The sequence below is a fragment of the Oncorhynchus mykiss genome, chromosome 8 (genome assembly GCF_057628025.1).
Source record: "Oncorhynchus mykiss isolate SJ-2025 chromosome 8, ASM5762802v1, whole genome shotgun sequence".
Taxonomy (NCBI): Eukaryota; Metazoa; Chordata; class Actinopteri; order Salmoniformes; family Salmonidae; genus Oncorhynchus; species Oncorhynchus mykiss.
The window spans coordinates 25,419,467-25,443,336 of record NC_143029.1 but is presented as its reverse complement, the minus strand read 5'-3'; the positions used below and the strand labels follow the sequence as shown (position 1 = coordinate 25,443,336).

At 41.4% G+C, this 23,870-nt stretch overlaps 2 protein-coding genes across 3 annotated transcripts in view; one reads left to right on the top strand and one right to left on the bottom strand.

Moving 5' to 3' along the window:
• Positions 1 to 4,333: 4,333 nt before the first annotated feature.
• spats1 (spermatogenesis associated serine rich 1) lies at positions 4,334 to 9,398 on the bottom strand. Its single transcript, XM_021612081.3, has 6 exons — positions 9,105 to 9,398; positions 8,199 to 8,323; positions 6,181 to 6,348; positions 5,278 to 5,383; positions 4,822 to 4,881; positions 4,334 to 4,631 (listed from the first exon to the last, which is right to left on the bottom strand). Exons 1-6 carry the CDS (start codon positions 9,215 to 9,217, stop codon positions 4,514 to 4,516), a joined length of 690 nt encoding a protein of 229 aa, XP_021467756.3. The 5' UTR covers positions 9,218 to 9,398; the 3' UTR covers positions 4,334 to 4,513.
• Positions 9,399 to 12,119: 2,721 nt separating this feature from the next.
• LOC110529662 (protein cornichon homolog 3) overlaps positions 12,120 to 23,870 on the top strand; it is a 64,478-nt gene continuing 52,727 nt past the window's right edge. For both annotated transcript variants that reach the window (XM_036985111.2, XM_036985109.2), the window contains exons 1-2: positions 12,120 to 12,701; positions 19,085 to 19,153. In XM_036985111.2, coding sequence (XP_036841006.1) covers positions 12,624 to 12,701; positions 19,085 to 19,153 — 147 coding nt within the window. In that variant the 5' untranslated portion in view covers positions 12,120 to 12,623. The remainder of the gene's footprint in view (positions 12,702 to 19,084; positions 19,154 to 23,870) is intronic.

Below are 23,870 nucleotides of genomic sequence, written 5' to 3'. Positions count from 1 at the left end.
ATATGGGCGTTATTGGGCTGAACAAGCAGAATGCACGGATTGGGATGTAACTTCATTTGCATGTAGGATGGACTTATGTTGTATGTGTATGAATCAGAGCGAGTGCTCTGAAAAAGTGTGTGTGTTCCGTGGACCACTCCGGCTTGCGATACCTTTTTATTAAAAGCCTATTGATTTCACAAAGTTCTTGAAAGGGTCGTATTTGAACCGATTTGCCACGACAGAGGCTGAATAAATTTGGCTTGGCCCCTAACACCCTCAAAAAACATTTACAGATGCACAATTGAGAGCATTGTGTCGGGCTGTATCACCGCCTGGTACGGCAACTGCACTCCCCGCAACCCAGGGCACTCCAGAGGGTTCTGCCCAACGCATCACCGGGGGCACACTGCCTACCCTCCAGGACACCTACAGCACCCTATGTCACAGGAAGGCCAAAAAGATCATCAAGGACATCAACCAACCGAGCCATGGCCTGTTCACCCCGCAAAGTCAGTACATGTACATCAAAGCTGGGACCGAGCTGAAAACAGCTTCTATCTCAAGGCCATCAGACTGTTAAATAGCCATCACCAGCCGGCTACTCAACCCTGCATCTTAGAGGCTGCTGCCCTATATACATAGACATAGAATCACTGGACACTTTAATAATGAAACACTAGTCACTTTAATAATGTTCACATTCTGCTTTACTGATCTCAAAATGTACATACTGTATTCCATTCTACTGTATTTAGTCAATGCCACTCCGACATTGCTTGTCCTAATATTTATATATTTCTTAATTCCATTCTTTTACTTTTAGAATTGTGTAGTGATGTGAATTGTTAGATACTACTGCACAGTTGGAGCTAGGAACACAAGCATTTCGCTACACCCGCAATAACATCTGCTAAATATGTGTATGTGACCAATATACAGTGCCTTGCGAAAGTATTCGGCCCCCTTGAACTTTGCGACCTTTTGCCACATTTCAGGCTTCAAACATAAAGATATAAAACTGTATTTTTTTGTGAAGAATCAACAACAAGTGGGACACAATCATGAAGTGGAACGACATTTATTGGATATTTCAAACTTTTTTAACAAATCAAAAACTGAAAAATTGGGCGTGCAAAATTATTCAGCCCCCTTAAGTTAATACTTTGTAGTGCCACCTTTTGCTGCGATTATAGCTGTAAGTCGCTTGGGGTATGTCTATCAGTTTTTCCCATTCCTCCTTGCAAAACAGCTCGAGCTCAGTGAGGTTGGATGGAGAGCATTTGTGAACAGCAGTTTTCAGTTCTTTCCACAGATTCTCGATTGGATTCAGGTCTGGACTTTGACTTGGCCATTCTAACACCTGGATATGTTTATTTTTGAACCATTCCATTGTAGATTTTGCTTTATGTTTTGGATCATTGTCTTGTTGGAAGACAAATCTCCGTCCCAGTCTCAGGTCTTTTGCAGACGCCATCAGATTTTCTTCCAGAATGGTCCTGTATTTGGCTCCATCCATCTACCCATCAATTTAACCATCTTCCCTGTCCCTGCTGAAGAAAAGCAGGCCCAAACCATGATGCTGCCACCACCATGTTTGACAGTGGGGATGGTGTGTTCAGCTGTGTTGCTTTTACGCCAAACATAACGTTTTGCATTGTTGCCAAAAAGTTCAATTTTGGTTTCATCTGACCAGAGCACCTTCTTCCACATGTTTGGTGTGTCTCCCAGGTGGCTTGTGGCAAACTTTAAATGACACTTTTTATGGATATCTTTAAGAAATGGCTTTCTTCTTGCCACTCTTCCATAAAGGCCAGATTTGTGCAATATACGACTGATTGTTGTCCTATGGACAGAGTCTCCCACCTCAGCTGTAGATCTCTGCAGTTCATCCAGAGTGATCATGGGCCTCTTGGCTGCATCTCTGATCAGTCTTCTCCTTGTATGAGCTGAAAGTTTAGAGGGACGGCCAGGTCTTGGTAGATTTGCAGTGGTCTGATAGTCCTTCCATTTCAATATTATCGCTTGTACAGTGCTCCTTGGGATGTTTAAAGCTTGGGAAATCTTTTTGTATCCAAATCCGGCTTTAAACTTCTTCACAACAGTATCTCGGACCTGCCTGGTGTGTTCCTTGTTCTTCATGATGCTCTCTGCGCTTTTAACGGACCTCTGAGACTATCACAGTGCAGGTGCATTTATACGGAGACTTGATTACACACAGGTGGATTGTATTTATCATCATTAGTCATTTAGGTCAACATTGGATCATTCAAAGATCCTCACTGAACTTCTGGAGAGAGTTTGCTGCACTGAAAGTAAAGGGGCTGAATAATTTTGCACGCCCAATTCTTCAGTTTTTGATTTGTTAAAAAAGTTTGAAATATCCAATAAATGTCGTTCCACTTCATGATTGTGTCCCACTTGTTGTTGATTCTTCACAAAAAAATACAGTTTTATATCTTTATGTTTGAAGCCTGAAATGTGGCAAAAGGTCGCAAAGTTCAAGGGGGCCGAATACTTTCGCAAGGCACTGTATATGATTTGATTTAGAGCTCTGCTACCTGAACCGAGCCTCACGGCCCCAACATTACACTGTACATCGGGTTACGGCCACGTAGGGCCTGTTTTTTCATCGATAACTAGGGTACAGGCAGGGCTCGGGTATCACTAAATTGATCAGAGCCGCTATGAGGCAATGGTTTTGCTAGTCCTGTGTGGCTCCCTTGGTAGAGCATGGCACTTGCAATGCCAGGGTTGTGGCTTTGATTCCCACAGGGGACCAGTATGAAAATGTATGAACTCGCTCTGGATAAGATGGTCTGATAAATTACTCAAATGTAAAAATGTAAACGCGTGCAGGGAGTGAGTGACAGACAGAGAGCAGCAACTAATGGAGCCCAAGCTCGGCCCTTACATTTGGCAGAAGTAAATCGGGCCTGGGGTAGGCTAGGGCCTGAACGGCATGACTAGGGCTCGGACTTAAAATTAATGCCCGTGCAGGGCTATAATGTGTGGAATTTGCAGTTTGCTTTCAAAATGAAAGTCCCTCGCTGAAAAGGATGCAATGGTTACCAATAGTGGAATCATGACATGTTTGGACTAGATAATGCTAAAGGTTGGAATGTTGTTGCCTAATTTTAAATTAAATACAACAATTAATTAGTTTGACAACAGAGAAACAAACTGTTGAAATCCCATTGTGGATGTATTAGACTGCATAATTGCATTGGGGCATACTTAAATGCACTGTACAGCCTTACCTATGGATTGTGAACCCATCGTGTCAACAAATATGTAATAACATTCCAACCTTGTTTAGTATTATCTAGTCCAAATATGGCATGAATCCACTATTTGTATCCGTTTGCATCACTTTCAATGAGGGACTTAGATTTTGCAGATGAAACACAAATTCCACTATTGTGGCTAGTGTCCCATACGTAGAGAGAAGTGGGTAACAACGATGTATATAAACTCTGGATTGCTGATGTTATTTATTGGCCATTGAGAGGCTTTGAAGGCACAAGTTGGCCGTATTGGCACTCCCCAGTAGGAGCAGTCCTCCATAGGAATGAATGGAATTCTACAGTATTTCAATTCAATTTTGTTTTTTTGTAACGGGACAGTAACATTAGTAATCTCCAAAAAGTACACTTAAAGGAAACATTCAAAAACGTTTTTTGTACAGAACATGCCCAGGCTAACCCACTGACCTATACGATTCCTGCTCTACCCTTTGCTTGTCGGTCTGGAAAGCCTCCGCAAATGAAAACGTACCTTAACACAGATGCTGCATTCATCACATGTCGGAACCTCCATAATAAGTTATTTGCGTGTAGCTTTCTATTTTTTGATTCTGATACTTTCCAATTGGAAAACTCTGAACGGCCTACCTCCTATCATCTTTCTACAATGTCGTAAAAATTCAGAGTTTCCTTGATCTGACATGTCATGAATGCAGAGATACATGGGACTAATATTAAAAACCTGTACACACCCCCTCCCTAACCTTGAGGCATGCTGAAGTGACTAAGCAGCTAATAGTAGCAGCCCTAGTTGTCCCTGTCTATCCTGAATGGGATCAGCAGTGTTGTTTTGCTGAATGAGGGATTGAGCCCACCACTTATCTTCCCCTGGGAATTAAGGAAATCTATGCGATGCACCTCTGCCAGACTATAAGGCAAAACAGAGGTCAGGTTATCAACTGTTGCTGACCTAACTGCTTTTGGAACTCAGCAAAGTCAGGCCACCTGGGAACTGTTTTTCCCTGCTTGGCTTATTGTTGCTTATCTCCCCTCAGCAAATTGCATAACCCAATTGTTCAAAAGTGAATAGTGATGGCAAAAGCTCCAAATGATGTCATGACAATTAGTCACACTTTATTACATCATTGATCCCCCCCTCCCACCAAACGTCCTTATCAAACTACAGTAGAATCAAAACCACGTGGCTGTAATCATGCTGAATGATCATGATATACAGTTTGGAATTGTTATCCATTTCTCCTCATTCATCCAAAAAACATTTTGACATGTCAGTTGTCCAGCACAGTTTTGAATATGACCGGTGCAGGCCTCCATTTACTCAGCTTCTTCACTTCCAGTATGTCTGCCTCCCTGTCCTCCATCCTCTTCCTCGCTACATATGGAATACTGCAGAAAGACATCACACACACCAGCCACAAATAAATGGCAAAACATACTATACATCAGGAATGCCTCTTCATCTAAACCTTGCATCAATCATGTACATTTGCATAAATAATATCACTTGTTAAATACAATTCTTCTTCCCCAGGTCTCCAGAAGTTTAAGCGTTATCTTAATTGGTTATATGTCTCACCATGTCTTTTTTGGAGGTGGCTGAAGAGGAACGAATGTATCTGCACTGAAGGTCAGTGACCTACAGAGGACAATTCCACTGTGAGTATGAAACCACCATCACACATCACTGAGCATGCTGATACCCATCTTTTCACAAATGTGAAACTGTGGTTATGTCTCAATTATCTCTCTTTCCTTCCAAATTGTGCATTTGTCCACTCCCCTTCACTGATTTGAAAGGAAATATATCTACTGCCTTTAGATTTCACTTCAGGTGAAAGGAGAGATTATTGGGATGCTCCCTGAAACTGGGCAATATAAAGCAATATAAAGACCAATAGCACCATCTTTCAGCCATCTGTAGTAATTCATGTATGAAAACAAGACAGAGCTACAGTATATCTACAGCACCGTAGCCTACTGTATCCTATTTCAATCAAATATACTATCAACACAAGGAAAACAAAAACCTTACCCAAAATGTGTTGTTGGTAATGTTGATCCAAACTTGTGAAAGTCAGGACTGTACTCAGGTGTTAGATAGGGTCTAGAACCAGGTGCAGAATGGCAGGTAAACCTGGCTGGAATGGAGGAACAAGCGGCTACATTATGATACATATATTCTCTTGTCTACAGACTACGTAAACATAATCGAGCGTCTGACCAAATAATGCAAGATTTTAGTTCTGGGTTAACTGAGATTATAATACATCTAACACTGAGCATAACCTTGTTTAACCCAGAAATAAAAGTGTGTGTAATTGTATGTTTACTTAGTCTGTCCAGGAGAAATTACACAGAGCTGTCACGCCCCGGCCATAGAGAGGCTTTTATTCTCTATTTTGGTTAGGCCAGGGTGTGACTAGGGTGGGCATTCTATGTTCAGTTTCTATGTTTTGTATTTCTTTGTTGTTTTGGCCGGGTGTGGTTCTCAATCAGAGGCAGCTGTCTATCGTTGTCTCTGATTGAGAACCATACTTAGGTAGCTTTTTCCCACATGGGTTTTGTGGGTAGTTTGATTTCTGTTTAGTGTTTTTCACCGTTCAGGACTGTTTCGGTTATTCCCTTTTGTTATTTTTGTATTTAGGTGTTCAGTGTCAATAAACAAACATGAACACCTACCACGCTACGCTTTGGTCCTCACCTTCTTCAAACAGCCATTACAAGAGCATATCCAATCTAGAATGTATTATTCTATTAGCCTAAGTCATGCATTCCAATGTACCATCAGAAAGTCTAACCATAAACGCAGATAATCCTAAACTACTTATCAACTTTAACACAATAGCCTTCATCGGATAATCTTGTTGAAATAATACTTTGAACATTCTGCAAAACGTATGCGTTTTCACTGCTACTGAATATTTGCAGTACATACCTTGTTTTTTCCTCCCGATGGTGACCTCCAGAGTTCTCTCTGAAGAACACCGTATGGTCCTATAATGGTGACCTCCCTCCAGCAAACAGCGTTTGCCAACATGGAAGGTTCTGGGCTGACCAAAGTTGGGATAAAACGTCCACTCAGTCTGGGACACCATGTTGGCCTCTACAGAAATAAATAAAGAGAGTAATAGGAGTAAATAGAGGTTTGATAAATAGTATGCAAAACACCAGCGTTAGTGATCTAATAAAGAATGACGTCACACAGTTCTATTTATGATGTAGTACTGTACATTCAATAGGGGTTACTGACGAGGTACTGTTTGTCAGATTATTGGCACTTTATACACAGTGCACAAAACATTAAGAACCCCTTTTTGCCCTCAGAACAGCCTCGATTTGTCAGGGCATGGACTCTACAAGGTGTTGGTATTTTGTATTTATTAAGGATCCCCATTAGCTGCTGCCTCTTTCTGGGGTCCAGCAACATTAAGGCAGTTATATACAAGTTAAAATATGAAATTTCTTAACACAACACATTAAGTGTGTTCCCTCAGGCCACTACTCTACTATTACATATCTACAATACAAAATCCATGTGTACATCCGTGTAGAGTGCGTGTCTTATCATGTACGTCTGTGCCTGTGTGTGTCTCTTCACAGTCCCCGCTGTTCTAGAAGGTGTATTTTTATATTTTTTAAATCTGATTCTGCTGCTTGCATCAGTTACCTGATGTGGAAGTGTTCCATGTAGCCATGGGTCTATGTTGTACTATGCGCCTCCCATAGTCTGTTCTGGACTTGGGGGTTGTGAAAATACTTTTTGGGGCATTTTATTTGTATTTGTATTTAACTAGGCAAGTCAGTAAAGAACAAATTCTTATTGACAATGACGACCTATCTCGGCCAAACCCGGGTCAATTGTGAGCCGCCCTATGGGACAATCACGGCTGGATACAGCCTGGAATCGAACCAGGGTCTGTAATGATGCCTCTAGCACTGAGATGTAGTGCCTTAGACCGCTGCGGCACTCGGGAGCACCTCATGTCTTGTGGGGTATGCATGGGTGTCCGAGCTGTGTGGTAGTAGTTTAAACAGACAACTCGGTGCATTCAGCATGTCAACGTTTCTTACAAAAACAAGTAGGGATGAAGTCTATCGCTCCACCATTTTGAACCATGAGAGATTTACTGCATATTATTAACATTAGCTTTCTGTGTACATTTAAGGCCCAGCTGTGCTGCCCTGTTCTGAGCCAATTGTACATTTCCAAGGTCCCTTTGTGGCACCTGACCACACAACTGTAGTCCAGGCGTGACAAAACTAGAGCCTGTAGGACCTGCCTTTTTGATAGTGTTGTTAAAAATGCAGAGCAGCGCTTTATTATGGACAGATTTCTCCCCATGTTAGCTACTGTTGTATCAACATGTGTTGACCATGACCGTTTACAATCCAGTGTTACTCCAAGCAGTTTAGTCATCTCAACTTGCTCAATTTCCACATTATTCATTACAGTATTTAGTTGAGGTTTAGGGTTTAGTGAATGATTTGTCCCAAATACAATGCTTTTAGTTTTTTGAATATTTTGGACTAACTGATTCCTTTCCACTCACTCTGAAACTAACTGCCCTTTGTTAAGTCCTGCAGTGATTTCACTCGCTGTAGTAGCTGACGTGAATAGTGTTGACTCATCCGCATACATGACACACTGGCTTTACTCAAGGCCAGTGGCATGTCATTAGTAAAGATTGAAAATAGTAAGGGGCCTAGACAGCTGCCCTGGGGAATTCCTGATTCTACCTGGATTGTATTGGAGAGGCTTCCATTAAAGAACACCCTCTGTGTTCTGTTAGATAGGTAACTCTTTATCCACAATATAGAAGGGGGTGTAAAGCCATAACACAAGTTTTCTATTAGCAGACTATGATCGATAATGCCAAAAGCCGCTCTTAAGTCTAACAAAACAGCGCCCACAATTGTTTTATCATCAATTTCTGTCAGCCAATCATCACTCACGTGGGAAGGACCTGAGCAGTCTGGTCTCTTCAGGGAACTTGATCAATTTGATGTGAGGGAGTGGAGCATCACTGTAGCGAGGTGCAGGCAGCCACCGCAGACCAGAGCTCCAGTCAAGGTCACACCTGGAGAAGTACAGTACCCAGTCACCAATCCGTGTGCTGGACAGCTACTTGGTGTGCAGGCTTTTATTCCAGCCCAGCATTTACACACCTGACAGAGCTAATATGTTAATCATCAACTAACAATCAATAGCTTGATTAGCTGTCTTAAGTTAAGGGTAAGGTGCCATAAAGATGAGGCATCATGAAATTGGTTAAAAATATATATATATATATATATTGCAGATAAGGAGAGAGGTAGGCTGAGCTACCTTCTAGAAGCACTGCAGGATTACTGGTTGCTGGCTTGCTGCAGCTTCCTCTGCTCTGACATTGTGACATAGCTAATGATGAGACAGACAGCCCTGTCAGAATGCTATTGTGTCAAGCCAGTTCCAGAGACATGGGAGTGGTGTGAATAAACACTTTCTCAGTTAGTCTTTTGTGTTCATCTTACATTAACTCTGCCAATGACGTATCTTGGTATGTCAATGAATGAAGTGAAATTATAAAGGAATGCTATTGCCTACAGTCTGGTGTTCTTAGATCCTCTCAACGCGCTGGACTTGGATTTAGCTTGCAAAGGTCACTGTGCCTGTTCTGTATCTTAGCTACCCTACAAACAAACCGTGTAGAAAAAGAGAAAGCACACAAAATAATGTGATTGGTAGGTTACAAAACTTTAACCTCTAGACTATAGATTGTTGTTTGTAACGTAACCCTTTATCCCTGTACATTGAATCCCTTTTAACAACTTTGTTTATGTTCATACAGTGTATACAATAGTCTAGAGACGATCACTTACTCTGTTAGGTTGGGCTCTATGTGCTGAATGTGCGGTCTGTAATGTATCTCTCCTCCATGTGAATAGTGTCTGCCGTGGGGTCCGAGCTTGTCCAACGCGCCAAAGGAACACATGCTGAATGGGAACCACCTTTTGCACGAGTTTTTTACTTTATATTTCAAGGAAGCGTATCCTGATAGCTATTTTACTTTGACCGTGTTTTGCAGCGGGCATTCATGTTATCTAGATTAAGTTTAATGCGTCTCGCCCAAAAAGGTTGTTGGAAACAATAGGCCTGTATGACACGTTTGTAGCATATATAACGACCCAAGCTGTTGCTAGGAGAGAATGACAAACTTCTCTGAGAGGGGTGGGTCGTTCCACCAATTAGGTGCCTTTTGAGGAGTGTAACTTCGTGAGAGAAGAAAACGTGTTATTTCTCCCAATTGTAACATTCTGTCATAAAGAGCAAATGTTCAACTTAATAAAAACATGTTTCCCCATCTCAAGAGGTCAAATAAAATATCTACTATTACATTTACATTTGAGTCATTTAGCAGATGCTCTTATCCAGAATGACTTACAGGAGCAATTAGGGTTAAGTGCCTTGCTCAAGGGCTCATCGACAGATAACAGGGTTGAACGTGAAGGTGCCCACATACATCGGGTTGGTTTGCTTCTAGTAGAACACCACTAGGCGAAACAAACATCTGTGCTTGCATACTCCCTAAAGACCGTCAATATTGCTGTTGTTTGTCGTTCTTGAGCCACTGTAGCAACAACATTGTCAGAAACACTTCCTCAAAATAGTCAGAATTAACCTAAAATAAATCAATAAATCTGTCATTCATTTCAACGTTTTTGCCAAGGAAGACTTAGTCACAATATTAAATCTAACTACGATGTTTGGTGCAGTATTTCTCAAGTGAAAACATTTGCATGAAAACTAATCTCTCATTGAATGACAACAAACACTTTGTGTTCCCACTCCTACTACTAGTGTTTTTGACCAGTCACCGACAAAGAGGCGTAGACTTCGGCTACGAACTTTGACTTGCTTTAAGAAGAAAATGTGTGCTCAAACAGCCGAATACCAAAACCAACAAAAACATCATAGAAGTTCTTCGTAATATATGTGCAGTTTTACAAGCATTCGGTAAGCTTTACAGTGTTGACGATTTCATCTTAAATAAATATAAAAATAGAGTCTGTCTATCTACAGTATGGGTAATGAGTGTTGATGTGTGAAGAGTAGAACCATCTCACCCACATTACACTATGATTTGATATTGATATTCAATGTTTCTTTTAAAGGAATAGTTTCACTATATTAAAACAATTCAGTTCACGTAACTGGGATTACCTTAAAATAAGGGAGTAAATTGTTGTTTTGTACCTTAATATGAATCACTAATCACATGAAATGAATAATAATCTTGAGAAATTAGGGCTTTACAATGATGGTGAAAGCTTGGAGAAATGTTGGTGTTAAATGGATTCAAATCTTGCTTAAAGTCACAGAGGATACACGAGGAACACACACAATTTTGGCACTTTGGCAAGTCTCTATTTGTTTTAAAAATCAGATTGGTTGACTTTTCAGTGCGTCAATCTAATTACATAATTTACAAAACCCCATCTTATTAAACCAGAGATAGCTGTGGGAGGGGGGGGGGGGGGGGGACAAGGTGGAAGCAAATAGTGCAAATGGCTCAGCTTCAAAATGTTAGTGTTCAATTTACAGGAGTGAAACCCAAGCCTTGCCCGTACCCTAGTTATTGATGAAAAACAGCCCCGACCCGGCCCTAAACCAATGTATAAGGTCAGACCTGTCTGGCTAGGGTCCTGTACCAGATTTCTAACCCCAGAGATGATGCGAGGGTTACTTGTGCAAAGCATGGAAGGGTCAGGCCTATACCACATTGACAAAGTGTCAGATGCATGACCTGTTATAACAACACATTTTAGTATGAATTTGCTTATAGATCATTTGTGAAGGATCTATATAGGCATTGTAAAGGTTTTATGAAGGCAAATTTCGAAATTTGGTAGTGCATCAGCAGTTTTCTACTTATTATGTCAGTCACTGACAGTCACTCAATTAGCCCATGTCAGCTAAAAACACATGTTGCAAAGTAAGGTAGTCTAGCCAGCCATCCAATAGTACTGTTGACCAAGTGCTGTTTACAAATGTAGACCTTTTCTTGTAGGCTACTATTTAAAAACAGCATCATTTGCTTCTTTGTCATCATTATGGTCAGAAACGAGATATGGTTGTTAGCTGACATGGGCTACAAATGTTAGGTGACATGGGTTAATTGAGTGACTGTCAGTGACTGAAATAACAAGTGGAAAACCGCTGATGCATTACCAAATTTAGAAATTGCACCTTGTGTATTCTAATTTACTAACTCTCAACAGTAAATTGAGTCCCCGACTGAGTTCCTAAGTTTTTTTAAAATGTTAAACTGCCAGAGGTGCCTCTGATTATGGTGTCATTATCTGTCACAACAATTTATCAGTGTCATGTTTTTTTGTATGTTCAGACAAGTAAGCTATACTATGTAACCATAGTCACTAGATGGCGCCAACAGATACTTTACTAAGCATTTGCCTGGCTACTACCTAGTCAAGACATAAACTTGACTGTCTCATAATGGTGCCCTGGTGTGCCCTAGTCTAGATACATATGTCAAAGGCTTTGGCAGAGTAAATTGCAATTCGTATTGCTATCCCAATACATTTCACGGAGCCACACTCAAAATGTAAATAATCTGTGGCATCTTTTTACTTAGCTGTACTTAGATTTGTAAACCCTATCTATGTAGCCTAAATGTTGGATGTGTCTTATTATTTGAGATAATCTGTCGACTCTTCACTTGCTTGAAAACAATAGATTACAGTAATGTATATTTGCTAAAACTTCAAAATCCTAAAAAGCATATGCTTTTGAATGGGAAATGGGAAGATAAATTAGATAAACACTACTGCCTGAACACTGGCCCTTTAAATCCACCTGTTGGGGCGCAAGACTGCGCCTTCGGAATCGTGGAGCTATAGGTTAACTGTGGTTTGAAGACACCGTTTATTACGAGTGCCAGGAGTGTTGCGGAGCTCCTATTTTAATACCGCCACATTGTAGCCAACCAGATTATCTTTAGTAATTTGCCTGTCCAAAGCATTCTTCCTATCCGGGATGTTTTTGAGCATAATTTGGATCTCTTGATATCCATTTCAAGACATCGCTTGGATTTATATTATTTATATTCTTGTTGTGTAATCTCTGCATTGAAATGTCTGTCGTTTTCATCAAGTCTAGGCCACTGGTCTAATTTCCAATTAAGAAATTGCGCCGCAAAACGTTTCGACTTCAAAGGGAGACCTTGGATGCGCGTTTCGTTGGAGACGTTCTGCAACAATTTGTTGCAAACATTAAAAGCAAAGTGATGGATGGAGTCGTTATCACCTCGGTTTGCCATAGCACTTTAATCATTTCGTTTTTTTAAGTCCTCTTTTCGTCCTCTTTTCGTGTATTCAATTATGTTCACTTTCGCTGCCTTTTGCTATATGCTGTCACTGGTCCTCTGTGCTTCCCTGATCTTCTTTGCGATATGGCATGTAAGTGGGTGATTTATTACTTGTTTTTGTTGTTGTTATACGTTTTTTAAGATGTGAAAATACATTTTAATATGATTATGAATGATTTTGGCTATGGACAATATTCCATAATGGTGCGTAATAGCCCAGTGTATTTATACCTGCTCACAACCCCTTGGCCTTTTGCGCAAGATAATTAATACATTATTCGATGTATGCAAAGGTGCTGTTTCAATGCCCAACCTTTAACTTGAATTATAATTTTATTAAGAACCCCATTTGCTGATGCCACGCGCTCTAATGCAATACATTCCCAAATTGACACGTGCGAACCTGTATCTCAGACGTTTAGCCTAAAACGCCACTCATTTCCACTTAATTGACTAAATGGTCATATCAGTTTTATTTTGTTTTTGCAGATTTTTTAGCTATGGTTTCATCAAAGGGTTTTTACAATGTACTTGACTCAGTCATCATGCACCTCTGTACTCGATTAAGAAATCTGTTAGAGACGCTGGACACACTGAGACGAATTCTCTCCCGCACACAGTTTTTATCTGTGTGTTATTGTCTTTGTTCAAACCAGCCGGGAGACCCTGCAACACAGAAATGCCAATAAGAACGTATTACAATATTTTGATAATATAATTATTTACTCTGAAAGCCCTTGCGCCCTCCTGCGGAACTTTATATAAAGACAGATTTCGGTCCACACAGTTCTTGGCCCCCATCGACCAGCGTACCTTTGCATAGCAATAGACCTGAGACTGAAGGAGAGCTTCAGGTTTACTTCTGAGCCCAGGCAATTACTGGAGGCATGGCATGTGTCAGGCCCATATGGTGTTCAAAGCAGTGGACGGATCTTATCTAGTCTGCTTGCTACTTAAGAACATACAGCTTATGCCAAGAGCAGAATTATCAACATGGATATTTTCATTCTGTTTATATTACTGTAATATACTGTAATATACACACAGACACAAATTCACACCCTCTGTTATCCAAAACAACTAACAGCTCATGCATACAGTATATTCAATATATCTGGCCCAGCTATGGTCTTGGAAAGCACCATGTTCCAACCAACTGAGACTTATGGGAAACACAATGCTTCTGATGGCAGGGTGGAAATTTCAATTCACAAACACAGGCATAAGCTACAGACAAATCAGAATAGTATGTTATGCAGGCTACATGGCGTGATGTCACATGCATAGTCAAATAAATGGGTTTTAATTTCCAGCCCTTTTTCACATTACAGCATGCCTGTCATCCAGACATCATCTGGGTAATTGTAACACATGATCCCATACACTCTGACAGTGAAATGTACCCATGCATCCTACAGTAAATATCCATCCCACTGGGCAAAAACTGGTTAAATCAACAGCGAAGAATCCAAGTCATTTCAACCAAAAATATAAATCTGATGATGTTGAATCAACATAGAAAAGCTCATTGGATTTGCAAAAAGTAATCAGTAATCAATGTATTTTCTTCACCCAGCTTTTAACCAAAATCCAATGACTTGGTGACATTTGATATTGATTTCACATTGAATTCACAGTTAGTTGACAACTCAACCAAATGTCAATCAAAACTATGTTGAACTGATGTCTGTGCCCAGTGGGACTTTATTCATTCTCTTTCATCTAATTGTCCTGCCAAATATTGCATCCCTCTACTTGACAGGTTTATTACAGTTCTGCCTGTTTTTCAGTGGACCTGTCAGGTGTAGCATGACCTACGTATCCTCCTTTTTACTCTCCTGACACGTTCAGAATATCAGGACTTGTCTTGTCATTAATCACTGCCTGTTAACAGGCAGTCTCATCTCTCACAGGGCATGTACTGTACTACGGCTGACTGATGAGAACCTTATCAGACACTACGTTGACTGATGGATATGATTTGTTGAGCTTCCATGTCCAAGAAATCATAATTTCAGTCTCAGTGATGATGCTTCTCTACATGTCCAGACCGCACAGCACTCCCCATTCTGGGCTTCGGGGGACTCTGAAATGTTCTATCTAAAGCAGTGAAATGTATTTTTTTATGGTAGTGACAAAGTCAAGCTGACGTTCAGTCGTCAAGTTCATTGACTAAGCTGAAACCCTCGACTCTATCTAGCGTAACACATGTTCAAGGTTGATCAATAACAAGATAATCTCATTCAATACCCTTAAAAGTCATTCAGTCTGTGGAAGGAAAATCACACCTCGCTGGTTAGCTATCTAGCTTCTGTCCAGATTGAATGATCAGTAATCAATCATGTAATCCCGGTTACACCATCACTCCTGGGACTGCTTGTAACAGATTAGGGGGAATTTTAATTAACATACCCAATGAACTGTGTTCTCTTGCACTCCGCTCAGCTCCACACTCGCCGACAGAAAATGGTTGAGTGATTTCCCTCCATGTAGCAAAGCCCCTAATGTATTATGAGTGTCATTATCACCATGTGAACTGCTCCTCTGGATCCAGTGACTTATGGGAAAACCCCTGTGCCCATACGATGTGTAGAGAAAGTCCATTGGCTAAGAGGGGATATGTTAAATTAACATCATTCACTTTCATTGTGGCCATAAAATTCCCCCTATTGTTGTTTTAGTTTTTCTGACGGTTTTAGTGGATGCCGGTTAGATTACCATAATCGTAGGAGGAGACTATGAAGGACTCATTTGTACGCTGCTTTAATGTGTGCCTCATGCTGGTTCCTTAGGCAAGTACAGGACATTCACAGGTCTAATGATCCTTCACAGGTCTAATGATCCTCAGAGCATGCTATTATTTGGAAAGGACATCTTGCCTCAAATTTCAATCTATGTGCAGTACAAGAACATTTCTCTTCGTCTTTGAGGCTGTGAGTAACCTAAGTGGCTCTATAAGAGTCCGCTTGGGCTTAGTTCAGTAGGGCTGCGCTTATAAAGGAAGCCCAATTCTGATATTTTTTTCACAAACTAGTCTTGACTAATCAGGTGAGCTCTGACAAATGTCTGATGTGATTGGTCAAAAGACCAATTATTGGAAAAAATATTTGGGGCTGCCTGTATAAACACAGCCTTTGTGGTTGGTTTTGCACGTAGTCCCACACATTCATTAATTCCTCATAGGTTGTTCATCCATCAATGTGACATCAATTACATTAAGTTACATTGTTTCTCACTGTATGTTATATTGCCTTGTATAAATGAAATTGTATTTTCCTGGCAAGAGAAGATAGGAATTGTATTATTCTGAGCCAGGGGGGAAAAACAAACATGTTCTTTGCCATGCTGGTCTTTGGAGATATACTGTAGGCCTATACAGATGTGAGCATGTTTTTAAGGCCAGTCAACCATGACGAAGCAGAAACGTCCAGTCCCAGATATGGAACCAATGCCATTAAAAAAAAAAGTATTGATAGAAAGCTTCAGGAAATGTAATAAAATAAATAAAACACACAGTATAAAGTCCATTCCCTTCTTGTAGCTCTGCTGCCTGCAGCCACATCAAAAAGAGCAGCAATCCCCAAATGGGCAGTCTCCACTCACCGAGGAACCATTTCTGAAGCTTCCAAGCGGTTGCACTGGGCGCATCAGACATTTTATTGGTATTCAGTTTAGTGAGTTGATTTGGGGCGTCATCCTGCAATGACTGTGACTGTGAGCAGACCAAAACTGTCAGTCCATGATTGCCTTTCCAGTCATAGAGAAATCCTGCACCCAATGATGACAAAATTAACCCGTTTCAGGCGTTTTAAAATACTCCTGAATAATTAACCATAGCTGGTCAATTATTAACATTGAACTTGTCGTCTTTTTCATCAGAATTTATGTTCTCCGCATCGCGGTTGTACTGTTATTTTTTATGTAATTATTTCTATATGAATGCCTAAAGTAGAACGGCAGTGACGTATGGTAGGGAATGTGTTCAAAGAGAGTCAGGGTCTTTCACAAACAAAGATAACAGTTGAGTTGCCAGTCGACCATAGAGTCTGTGGACCAAGGGCGGCCAGCCATCCCCATGTATGGATGTACACAACCATTCAAAAGTTTGGGGTCAATTAGATATTTCCTTGTTTTTGAAAGAAAATGACATTTTTTGTCCATTTAAAATAACATCAAAATGATCAGAAATATGGTGTAGACATTGTTAATGTTCTAATTGACTATTGTAGCTGGAAATGGCAGATTCTTAATGGAATATCTACATAGGTGTACAGAGGCCCATTATCAGCAACCATCATTCCTGTGTTCCAATGGCACGTTGTGTTAGCTAATCCAAGTTTATCATTTTAAAAGGCTAATTGAGCATTAGAAAACCCTTTTGCAATTATGTTAGCAAAGCTGAAAATGGTTGTGCTAATTAAAGAAGCAATACAAATGGCCTAGTTGAGTATCTGGAGCATCAGCATTTGTGGGGTCGATTACAGGCTCAAAATGGCTAGAAACGAAGAACCTTCATCGGAAACTCATCAGTTTATCATTGTTCTGAGAAATGAAGGCTATTCCATGTGAGAAATTGCCAAGAAACTGAAGATCTCATACAACGCTGTGTACTACTCCCTTCACAGAACAGTTTAAACTGTCTCTAACCAGAATAGAAAGAGTGGGAGGCCCCGGTGCACAACTCAGCAAGAGGACAAGCACATTAGAGTGTCTCATTTGAGAAACAGACGCATGACAAGTCCTCAACTGGCAGCTTCACTAAATAGTACCCGCAAAACACCAGTCTCAACGTCACTAGTGAAGAGGTGACTCCGGGATGCTGGCCTTCTAGGCAGAGAAAAGGCCATATCTCAGACTGGCCAATAAAAATAAAATATTAAGATGGGCAAAATAACATAGACACTGGACAGAGGTACTTTGCCTAGAAGGCCAGCATCCCGGAGTCGCCTCTTCACTTTTGACGTTGAGACTGGTGTTTTGCGGGTACTATTTAATACAGCTGCCAGTTGGGGACTTGTAAGGTGTCTGTTTCTCAAACTAGACACTCCAATGTACTTGTCCTCTTGCTAAGTTGTGCACTGGGGCCTCCCACTCGTCTTTCTATTCTGGTTAAAGACAGTTTGCGCTGTTCTGTGAAGGGAGTACGAGATCTTCAGTTTCTTGGCAATTTCTCGCCTTCATTTCTCAGAACAAGAATAGACTGATGAGTTTCAGAAGAAAGTTTTTTGTTTCTGGCCATTTTCAGCCTGTAATCGAACCCACAAATGCTGATGCTCAAGATACTCAACTAGTCTGAAGAAGGCCAGTGTTATTGCTTCTTTAATCAGAACAACAATTTTCAGCTGTGCTAACATAATTGCAAAATGTTTTTCTAATGATCAATTATCCTTTTAAAATGATAAACTTGGATTAGTTAAGACAACGTGCTATTGGAACACAGGAGTGATGGTTGCTGATAATGGGCCTCTGTACGCCTATGTAGATATTCCAATAATAATCAGCCGTTTCCAGCTACAATAGTCATTTACACCATTAACCATGTCTACACTGTTTTTCTGATCAATTTCACATTATTTTAATGGATAATTAAAAAAAAATGTATTTCTAAGTGACCGCAAACTTTTGAACGGTAGTGTATGTTTTCACCTGGTGAGCAGGAGGTGTCACTGTGTCAGTTTAGGCAACATTGAATTCAAAGACTTCTATTGAAACCACCCAAAGATGGCATGTCTGCTGTGTGCATACAAGATGTCACCTCATATGGTGAGGATGATAAGCATGAATATATAGCGTGTATTTGCTGAACATTCCATCTCCTCATCACACCCCACTGCCCCAGGTGTTTACAAACAGTCCATCCATGTTGTTTGCCATTGGCCCGTGATGAATTAAGGGAGCATCAACACAGAGAGCCCGCCAGCCAGCCGCCAGAATCACACCACAGGGAAATATGGCTGGCTGGCTGGCTGTGTGTGTGTGTGTGTGTCTGTGTGTGTGTGTGTGTGTGTGTGTGTGTGTGTGTGTGTGTGTGTGTGTGTGTGTGTGTGTGTGTGTGTGTGTGTGTGTGTGTGTAACACAGAAAAAATTAATAAAATACACACACGCACACACATGACCCTAAGGACTTACAGACATGCAAACACATCCACTCCCTGCCTCTGCTGTGCCGCTGAATGGCCACAGGGAATAGACATGCAATGTCAGCTGTCTCTATAAAAGACGATACACCCCTATGCAATTACTAGCACTGCTTCTAGTCCTATTCCTAATGCAGCTCTGTCTGTCTGATTGATCCTGTTTGTCATGCAGTGTTGTAATCGCTGTGCTAGCTCCCAGACAGCCTATAGAACCACTGACACAGCTACAGCCACTGACACAGCCACTGTGTGTGATTAACACTGATGCAGGCAGAGAACTAAAACACATTGTTCTTTTTCCTCACTTTGTCACTCTCTCTCTCTCACTCTTTCTCAGATAACAGCCTTTGATGAACTGCAGGCAGACTTTAAGGTCCCCATCGATCAGGGCAATCCACTCCATGCGGTACGTGTGTTTCTCTGCTGTGCTAGTACACTTACATGTTACTCATGTACTACTGTCAAACATGCTCTACTGTCAAACATGCTCTCTCATGGGGGGGGGGGGGGGTCTTGGAAGAGGTGTGTAATCAGCACCAGGGGCCGCGGCCAGGTGTAGTGCTACCCTGCTGCTCCAGAAGATCTCCCTCAGTCATCTGCAGCTCTGCATTAATACAACAGGAACCAGATGGCTGCATGCTGTTCAATTCCTCCTCCTCTGGACTGGGACTGAGTGGCTGACAGGCACCTCACATCACAGGTTTAAAGGCCACAACACCCTGGCTGTGTCTGAAATATTGTGCAATACTTTTGACCTGGGCCCACGTACCATGTAGTGCAATTTCAGGTGCACGCTCTGTATAAATGATATCCCCTTCATCAGAGGAGAGATGGGACACTGAGGTTGATAAAGGACAGGTTCCGCTCCATGAATCCCCCCTGGGGTTTCTGGGTTATTATTCCCTCTGGCTCCTTAATAGAGGAGAATGACTTGAGCAGTTTAGGTATGATGTCCCTGGGACAACACAGTTTAGAGGTGACTTTGACTGTACTGCCGCAGCACTTGAATGTTGACAGCTGTGTGTCCTTTGGGATAACTAGAGAGAAAAGGTGGATGGAGAGACAGCGTATTCGAGGAACAGGATTGCTGAGCAGTTTCAAATGCAAATGTTTGAGTTACTTTTTTCAAAGTCATTGTTGCTTTGAAAATGATCTCAAAGTACAGCGACACTTATTTTTTGTAGCATTTGCTTTGGATGTAATTATGAACAGCACCAGGATACTTAACTTGATGCTAATACTTGTGATCTCAGAGAGAGAGAGAGAAAGAAAGAGCCTGAGTGTTCAGTCTTTGCCACTTAAAGAAATTGTGTCGTTATCACTGTGCAGATTTTTTTTCAAAGCCATTTTAGCTGTCGCACTAGCTGTTCGGTCAAAACGGATTCCCAAATGAAAATTTGTCAGGCTATGCAGAAGTTGCCTCCCACTGAGGCACACGTTGCTAGGCAACCCCTTGGACCTGCCCAGGCAGGCTCTGGCTCAAGCCAGTTTAAAAGACTTGCTAGCAAACATTTGTGCTATGGAACTAAATAAGTACTGCACTCTGACCACAAAACGTATTTGCTAGATTAGTTCATCGTGTTTTTATTCAAGCAATGAAAGTGAACTTCAAAATGTGGTGTAATTTTATTGGGATTTGCAGCTGTTGTTGGTAAGAAGTGAAACTGCTTGCTTCTGATATGACTTACTCAACCTTTAAATACTTTGACATAAAAATGTATTTAGTCAAATCCATTGCACAACTTCATAGTCTCTCACTCCCCATGGCCTCCATGCTCTTTCCTTCCACTGTGACATGGATACTACCTTCCATTTTTCTCTCCCTCCATCTCTCTTCTTCCACACTATTTCTCCCTCCCTCTCCTACCTCCCTCGACCACCTCATGAGTCCTGATTGGAGATTGATGGCCCTGGGCACCACCCTGCTCCCCTGCCACCCTTGCCACCTCTGCCACCAGCGGTGTCATTCCCATAGGGAGCACAGGGGAATGTGCCCCCTCAGATTTGTTTTTAAAGATAATTGTTTCTCTTTAAAACTACTTGCCATCTAGCAATGTTATGAAGTTGGCTTTAGCTAGCCCAGATACTGTTTGATTCCCAATCTCCCAACCTCATAACTAGCCACCAAGAAGCCATTTCAGGCTATCAATCAAGTTAGAGTAGCTATCATAGCTAGCATGCCTGCTGCCAAGGTTGGTAGAGTTTTGAAAAGCAAGCAATAACTAAATGTACTGAATAAGACTCCCATCCCTCTCAATCTTTTACCCAGATTTTAGTAGAGATGCAGAGAAAAATATATAGTTTATTTAATGAAGAACCACCAGTCAGGAGGATACAGACAGCTCAAGAGGTATGCTTAGATAAAACATTTTTTTACATAGAATTAAGCATAATGATTATGGCTCTAGATTGCAGGAACAAGCTGTTTCAGGTGTTTGAAAAATGCACAATTCTCCACCACCAGCCATTCTCACATACTTTGTGCCCGTTCAACATTTTGGGGTGCATGATGCCCCTGTCTGCTACATCAGCCTCACACCCAGGCAGCAGGCTAATTAGTGGCTGACTGTCATCTGCCCTTCCCCCAGGGGGCTTTCTGGGAGTCAGGGCTCACACTAGACCTAGAGAAACCATAGTAGGGATCCACAGACACACAAACACACACACACAGAGTCAAACACACACACACACACACACACACACACACACACACACACACACACACACACACACACACACACACACACACACACACACACACACACACACACACACACACACACACACATATAGAATCCAACCTCACACACAAACATACACACACAGCTGTGAGTCTCTGGTTCTGGGGCTTCAGGCACATATATAAAGACAGGGCCTATTATCACAGGGAGGAGTGCCAACACAGAGAACAGTGGGCTGAAAAAAAAGTAGGTTTATTCCTAGAGAGTTTGTGTTCGAGAAGGAGGTGGACGTGTGTGTGCGAACCCTTGTGTGTAGTGTATAAGTCCTCTGGGTCTATGGGGACGTACATTCAGGCCCAGATGTATTTCAGCACTGCCAATGTTGTTTACTTTGAGGAGGCCAGTGCCTATCTGCCTATCTCTTCTGAGACTCTCAGATGACACACCAGTGCAGAGCCTGATGAGAATACATCATGCTTTAATACTTTATTCCCCACAGCGCTCAGGGCCCTTCTTGTGATGGGGCCCTGCTTTGTGATGCTGATGGCATATGTTGCTTCTCCGACTCTGAACTAACGTTCTATCAGCCAGGGATTAGCCTGAAGCAAATAATATAATCTAAGTCTTGCATTAAAAATCAGACTGATAAAACAGTGAATAAATTAATGCAAGGAAAGGGAAGCAGTTACCATAGTTGCATTATCACGCAGAGAGAGGAGTATTACTTATGTTATGATTTTATTTCCCAAGACTGATCGTGGAATTCTGTACTACTCATGTGTAACCTATAGGTTACATTTTAATTAGATCTCTACTCAATTAGTACTATAAGTTATATGTCAGTGTGACTCCAAAGGGTGAAGGGTGGATTGGCATAATACTGGGTCCTGTCTAAAAACATTGTTGTTGTTGTTACAAGAAAAGCTTTACAGTAGGTCCATGTAATCGGCCAGATATCAAACCTGGGATGACGGCTCACTGGGTAAACTCTAGGTGTTAGCTCTGGGAGCCGACACAAGTCCTGAGATCTCAGGCAAGGTAAGTCATAATATAAAGCCAACTTGGAGAACCACCTGCACTATACTGACAGTACATCAGTCTCCACTACTGGATCGTCACATTTCTCCTCTCCTTATGAATATTATTGACGTCAAACGGGAGAGCCAAGGACACAGATAGTTCCTAATGTTGTAAGATTCTGGTTAGTGTTTACAGAACAACTGGTTCTGAGAGATTAGGATCCGGACTTGCAATTGTAACAGTAAGCAGCTGTAACAAAAATGGATGACTGCAGTGTGGCCGTTATTATGAGTACATGTTCCAAATCAAATCACATGTTATTTGTCACATGCATCGAATTCAACAGGCGTAAACTTTACCATAAAATGCTTACTTACAGGCCCTTTCCCAACCAAACAGTTAAACATTAGGAAAATGTGCAATGTGCAATAAAAATAAGGAAATAGTGACACATTAAAATAACAATAACGAGACTATATACAAGGAGTACCGGAACCGAATCAATGTGCAGGGGTATGAGGTAGTTGAGGTAATTATGTACATGTAGGTAGGGGTAACTGTGACTAGGCAATCGGGATAGATAATAAACAGAGTATTCAACAGCGTACGTGAGGAGTGTGAAAGTGTGTCTGTGTGAGTCTGTGTGTGTGTGTGTGTGGGGGGGGGGGGGGATTTGGCGTCTATGCATGTATGTGTGTGATTTGTGTGCATGTGAGCATAGGTAGTTTATGTGTGTGTTGGAATGTGAGTGTACAGTGCCTTCAGAAAGTATTCACACCCCTTGACTTTTCCCACATTTTGTTGTGTTAAAGCCATCATTTAAAATGTATTATATTCAGATATTATATTGACATTGAATGTTCCTGAGTGGCCTACTTACAGTTTTGACTTAAATCGGCTTGGAAATCTATAGCAAGACATGAAAATGTCTGTTTAGCAATGATCAGCAACCAACTTGACAGAGCTTGAAGAATTGTTTGTCTATTCATGTTTTGTATTGTGTCATGTTTTGTGTGGACCTCCAGGAAGAGTAGCTGCAGCTTTGGCTGTAGCCAATGGGCATCCTAATAAAATATTAAATGCTCATCTCCAGAAAGTGAACCAGTAATTAGCCCATATTCATTCACTCCTCCGACAGAGCACTGTGTGTACTGTGTACTCTAGACAGTGAAGGTACACACTCCAGAGACGGGTTTCTCACCTGTCAAACACTCCTCTTCTTCTCTCAACAGCTCCTTGACCTCTCTAGCTCTCCTCTCTATTCTCACCCTGAGCCTCAGTTTACTTTTGTGCGTCTTATTTACAGTACCCCAGCACACTTGCTTGTCAAGCAAATTCTCGCTGAGTAGCATTTCAAAGCGAGCCCTGTCTAATTGCTTGCTAATGAGAAGTGTTGATACCTCGGCAGTTATCTGGCGTCTC